This window comes from Gigantopelta aegis, unplaced genomic scaffold (genome assembly GCF_016097555.1).
Source record: "Gigantopelta aegis isolate Gae_Host unplaced genomic scaffold, Gae_host_genome ctg7830_pilon_pilon, whole genome shotgun sequence".
Classification (NCBI taxonomy): domain Eukaryota; kingdom Metazoa; phylum Mollusca; class Gastropoda; order Neomphalida; family Peltospiridae; genus Gigantopelta; species Gigantopelta aegis.
Genome location: NW_024536115.1, coordinates 1 through 6,216, shown reverse-complemented (window position 1 = coordinate 6,216; position 6,216 = coordinate 1). Strand labels below are relative to the sequence as shown.

Sequence of the window (6,216 nt, the reverse complement as noted above, 5' to 3'; positions counted from 1 at the left end):
TGCACAACCGGTACAGACAAGATGGTTGAATCCCGTCCAAAAAAAAACCAAACCCCCCAAAAAACAACGCCCACACACACAAACAAAAAACCTCAATAAAATGCAACGAAACCTATAGTGGCCTTGATGTGAAAGGTAGAATGCAACAAGGAGAAGCTGAATCAGATTAGGGTATAACCCAGTCGTCATGGTGGGTATACTATGGACGGGCTCTGCTCCAGAGGATACGAGAGGGTACCAATAGAATACGATGTAAAGTCTTAAAGATCAGCAGCAGCCGACGCTTAGAGTGGGGCAGTCAATATCCCCTTGTTGCTAGGACAGGCTGGGAGCAGATAGAGAAAACGCGAACAACTGTGGCGTTCTGCAGAATGGCCGTCATATGAGTCGCCGAACAAGTGAACTAAAATCAAAATCAAAATAATGTGGAGGCAAAGACTCATGCTAGAAAAGAAGCCACCCTGGTGGTGCAGGCTGTCGAATAGAGAAACATCATCGCATTCAATCAGTCCTAATAGCCGCATACATCCCAGTAGAAAACTTCATTTTATTCACCAAAAAAAGAAGAAAAAAAAGCAACAACATAACGGAGGACTCCCAAGTCAAGCACGAAAAACGTACAAAGCTCGGGAGCAGGAAATTGAGCAGGATGGTCTGTATTATGGTGAGTGACGTTTTTAGGTGGGTCGGATTATGCTACCCTAGAAACTACTGAAAGAAAATTTGCTTGCAGTAGGAGATTTCGACCCCTGATACACACACACACACACACACACACACACACACACACACACACACACACACACGCACACGCGCGCACATACACACACACGCACTCCGCACACGCCTGAGCACGTGCAGTGAAAGGGGTGAAGCAGAAACGTTTTATTGCGGCGATCCCTAGACTGGGAATCTAATTAAGAACAAACACTGTTGAATATATTGTCACAATCTCGTAAATATATATTATATTCGGTAATATATCTGGTCAAACTTGGATGGGGGGAGGGGGGAGGGGGCGCTGTAGGTCACTTGGGGTGCTATTCAATTGGCACTATATCAGAAAATATTCAGTTCCCCAATTAGTATGTGTATATAAAGTGTCACAATTTTATCACAAAATGCACAATCCCGTTGTTTTTTTTATATCGTTATCCGCCTCACTAAATGGTAATCATCAAACTGAAAATGATAATGCCCGACATCAATCGCCAGACGCCCGGCCGGGCGCCGCCAGGACGCCTACCGATCTGCTCTTTGATCAGCCGGCGGCCGCACTGTCTCCACTGCGATCCAATGTTCAAAGGGCACCGTCCGGGCCCCGTCTAATATGCGAGGGCACACACCGCAGACATGAAATTCGCCTGTTTCATCCACGGGCTCTAAATCCCCCGGCGACTCCTGCGATTAGAAAAATCGCGCGGACGCCGGCTAATATGTGAGGGCCGCTTAAACTGCATACCTCGTAAACCAGACATTTCACTAGGTCCCAAGGGTGTCCGGTTCACTATATATATAGTCCCATGGGTGCTTCACTATATATATATATATACATTGTATAAATGTATGGGTTTATTAAATAGAAATGTTGTCTTTAACTCCAGCTTTAATATGTGAAGAGTATGAATTATGTACTATTCACTGTTGTAGCAACGAATACCAACCTGTACATTTCGGTGGAGCCCATCCATTCTGGCATGTACAGCTCCCAGTCTGTTTGTCACATGGAGATCCACTACAGTGGCCACATCTGTTAGAGCAAGACTGACCCCAAAACCAGTCTGCACATGCTGTAATAAAAACAGAAAACAATCATAAATGTCAAACTAACATCATAATTTTATGTAGGATAAAGTGATATATAAAAACGAAAAAACAGCAACAACAAAACGTCCCAACACAAAACAACAAATAATTGAGAACTTAAAACAATGCTCTCAGTGGCTTATCCAATACGTGATTTTCTCACAAAGAGATTTAGTAAAAAGGTGAATTCAATTACATAAGCTGATGATGGAGCTTGTTACGTACTGTATTATATTGACAACCAATACTTACATGTACATGTCGGTGATGCCCATCCAGTTTGACACTGACAACGTCCTGTTGTTTTGTCACATGTAGATCCTGTACAATGTCCACATCTCTTATTGCAAGACTGACCCCATAATCGATCGGCACAGGCTACGTATGAACAGCAAATCCAATAAATTAAAATTCTTAATGGTAAACATTTTGACGTTTCGAAATGTTTTTGTTCTAAAACTACATCAACATTCATGGATTTAAATACATTTATTTTATTTTGCAGTCTGGGAAACATATGTTAATGTTCAGTTGGCAAATGTTGCGCTTGCCTTACTCAAATGTATTGAAAAATTTGTGATCTACACAGACTTATATATGAACATATATACAAAGTTTACGATGCAAACAAACCAGTATATATTATAAGCTTAGAAATTGGGGGTGGGGTTGGGTGAGGTACTAAATGTTTGAAGATTACAAACGCACCAAGTTGAAACGTAGATTAAGTACCCCTCTCCCTGTCACTGACAGTTCCCAGCGCATGTTTAGAGTTCTGTGATAAACACCATTTAGGCTTTCTGGTCTTCGTCTTACAAAACATTACCACATTCTCATACAAAAGTACTATTACAGTATCTGTTGCGTGATTCAATATACGTGTACACTGTATTGGTAATGAATGCGTACCTGTACAGCTCGGTGGAGCCCATCCAGTCTGACACGTACAACGTCCATCCTGTTTGTCACAGGAAGGTCCAACACAATGACCACAGCCGTAACTGCAATACTGACCCCATTTACCATTGGTACAGTCTGGAAAACAACACATTGGCATATTTGATGTATGGTATTTGATATCAGACGTATTGCTATTTTAACATTAAACTGGATAGTGGGGAAATTCTTACCTGCAACCATTTGCATGTTATGGACCAGTTTAATAGGTAATACAGTCAAATGGAAAGCAATCAAAGATAAATGACGTTTCCAAAATTGAGAATACTAGACTGACTGTCAACAAAACGTGTTCAATTTATGATTTGAAACTATTTTTAAAGGGACAGACCCTAACTTTTAAAAACTACATCATATTTTCACTATCAGAGCCGTTATTTTATTATTTAGATTATCTATTTCCGTAGAACCGAAGTGTTTCTGGTCATCCTTTTATTTCTAATACCAAAAAATGCATGTTTCATATTTTTAAAAGCACACACATTTTTGAGGATATTTCCCTTTTTAACGTCAGCGATTCTTCTTTCACTGTATTGTAACTTTATCCAAATGAGATACAGGTTTGTAAATTGACAAAACTTAGTGTCCAGTTTGTACAGGTTAAAACTAGGGTCTGTATCTTTAAGTAATAAACCTATATTTATTTAATTTTCTATCTCATATTTCATATGTATTTATTATTAGCTGTATAAAGCAGCCACATGTCCATGAAGGTAAGTTTGCCAGGTAACTTGGGTGGCCGCTATATACAGGTGAAAACGCATTTGGTTGGCCATTATATTCAGCTGAAAACGTGCATAGGTTTTTATGTATGTGTGTGCGTGTGTGCGTGGGTGCGTGCGTGCGTGTGTGCGTGCATGCATGCGTGCGTGCGTGCGTGCGTGCGTGCGTGCGTGCGTGTGTGTGTGTATGTATGTATACATGTATGTACATACACCGATTTTCATCAAGATAACGTTTTTGGCGTACAGATCATGAAATAAAAAATAAATACATTGCTGTGTTGATATAATTATAGTAATAATAACAGTTGGCGATACCATTATTATATAACTACGTATACGAAAGGTAAATGTGATGATAACAGGTTAATTTCAGTATGTTAATTCGCTCGCATTTGTTTACCCTATGATTTGTATAGTATGTAATAACCATGCTTATATGATTCAGGATCCGTGAAGAGTAGCATCATTTTTTTGTATTCATAATTTTCTTAAAATCAAATGTGAGAATATTCTAATCTGATGCTAATGCAGCATTTCAAAAGTAATATGAGTTACGTAAATATTATATGCTTTACAATGAATCAATAATGAATTTCAACCTGTACATCTCGGAGGAGCCCATCCCGCCAGGCACGTACAATGGCCATTTGTTTTGTCACATGTAGATCCACTACACTGACCACATATGTTAGTGCAAGACTGACCCCAAAAGCCATCTGCACAAGCTGTAACAAAAAAGAGTCAAATCACAAATACCATCATCATTTTATGCAGGATAAAATTATATATAAAAACGAAAAATAAAATAAAACCCCAAACAACAAACCCAACTCAAGCACCAATGATAATACAGTATATATATATATATATATATATATATATATATATATATATATAATATATATATATATATACTCTTCAAAAGAAGAAACGCAAAACCACATTGTCGTAACATTTGGAGAAATGATTTAATTATTGAATGGTGAGTCCGATAATTACCACATGTTGCAGGATTGTTCACAATTCACTCTAGTCCATTGTGAGTAAGTGATAGGACACACCACCAAGGTCAAGGTCATCTGGAGTCAATACCGGGTGTGGCCCATCCGCGTGTGTTGACAACTGCCTGGCACCGCCTGCCCATTGAAGCAACCAGAGTACGGATGACGTCCCGGGGGATGGTGGCCCACTCGGCCTGCAAGGCTGCTGCCAGCTCGGGCAGGGTCTGGGGCTGTGGTTGTCGCTGTCGGAGGCGTCGGTCCAACTCGTCCCATAGATGCTCAATTGGGTTCAAATCCGGTTGATATCGATGGCCAAGGAAGGACATTAATGTGTTGTTCTGTAGGAAAGCCGTTGTGAGACGTGCTGTGTGAGGCCTGGCGTTGTCATGTTGGAACACTGCGTGGGCGTTGTGCCATAACTGGAACGATGTGTGGCCGGACGATCTGGTCAATGTAGCCCTGTGCATTCAGGTTGCCCTGCACGTGGACCAGGTCAGTTCTGCCAGTGTGTGAGATGGCTGCCCACACCATGACACTACCCCCGCCCGAATCTGTCCACTTCCTGCACGCAGTTTTGCCGCATAACGTTCACCACGACGCCTATACACGCGACATCTTCCATCATGACGTCGGAGTAGAACTCGGGACTCGTCACTGAACCACACCTGTCTCCATCGCAGTTGAGGCCATTGTCGATGAATCTGGCACCACTGCAGTCGGAGTCGACGGTGTTGTGGTGTTAAGATGACACCTCGAACTGGACGTCTGGCACGAATTCCTACCTCACGTAGGCGGTTCCGTACGGTCTGGTCGGATATCCTGCGCAAAGCTGGTATTGCTGCGGCTGTGGAGGTGGCAGTAGTCAATCGTTCCCGAAGGTGGCGTACCCGGATGTAGCGGTCCTGCCCGGGGGTAGTGACCCGTGGTCGACCGGATCTAGGGAGGTCACGTGTTGATCCATGTTGCTGGTAACGGTCCCCACAGTCTGGAGATGGTGCTTGGGGACACATGGAATGTCCTGGGCAACGGCCGTTCTGGATTCGCCTGCGTGTCTAGTCGGCCGATGGCATTGTTTCCTCTGCGGTTCACTGAGACGTGGCATGTCCTGGATTGTCAACTGTCGGCCAGATACAGAGGCCAGGCAAGCGAACACCCTGCACTTTTATACTGTCGGTGTTCATGTTGCACGTGCAGACAACGCACGTGCAGTGGTGACATGGTTTGCACGTGGCTGCGTTTTTGCGAATATTCACATTTTGGAACTTTATTGTACAGTAGCTGCGTTTTATCGAATGTAACCGTGGGAATGTGTTTGGGACATGCAATGACCTTATATTCACAAAGCATGAACCGGTAGGAAACATAAAATCGGAGTTATAACCCATTTGTACCCTTTTGCGTTTCTTTTTTTGAAGAGTATATATATATATATATATATATATATATATATATATAATATATATATAAACAATCACAACAAACAAACAAACAACCGATAACGTAAAGCAATGTGATTTTCTTACAATGAGTTTTAGTAAAAGGTCAAAAACATTTTTGATATTAGTAAATCGTCTCTGATACATGTAAATGTTAACTATGAATCGTATTATGTGTTGTATTATATTAATAGCCAATACCCACATGTACAGCTCGGTGGAGCCCATCCAATCTGACACTGACAACGTCCAGTCTGCGTATTGCAGGAAGATCTTTTTACAATGTCCCCA

At 41.8% G+C, this 6,216-nt stretch overlaps 1 protein-coding gene across 1 annotated transcript; it reads right to left on the bottom strand.

Moving 5' to 3' along the window:
• Positions 1-298: 298 nt before the first annotated feature.
• Positions 299-4,213, bottom strand: LOC121366941 (the record flags this gene model as incomplete). Its single annotated transcript, XM_041491169.1, has 5 exons — positions 299-403; positions 1,665-1,790; positions 2,059-2,184; positions 2,716-2,841; positions 4,088-4,213. Coding segments are annotated over 5 exons (609 nt in total), but the record flags the coding sequence as incomplete, so codon positions are not given.
• Positions 4,214-6,216: the final 2,003 nt, after the last annotated feature.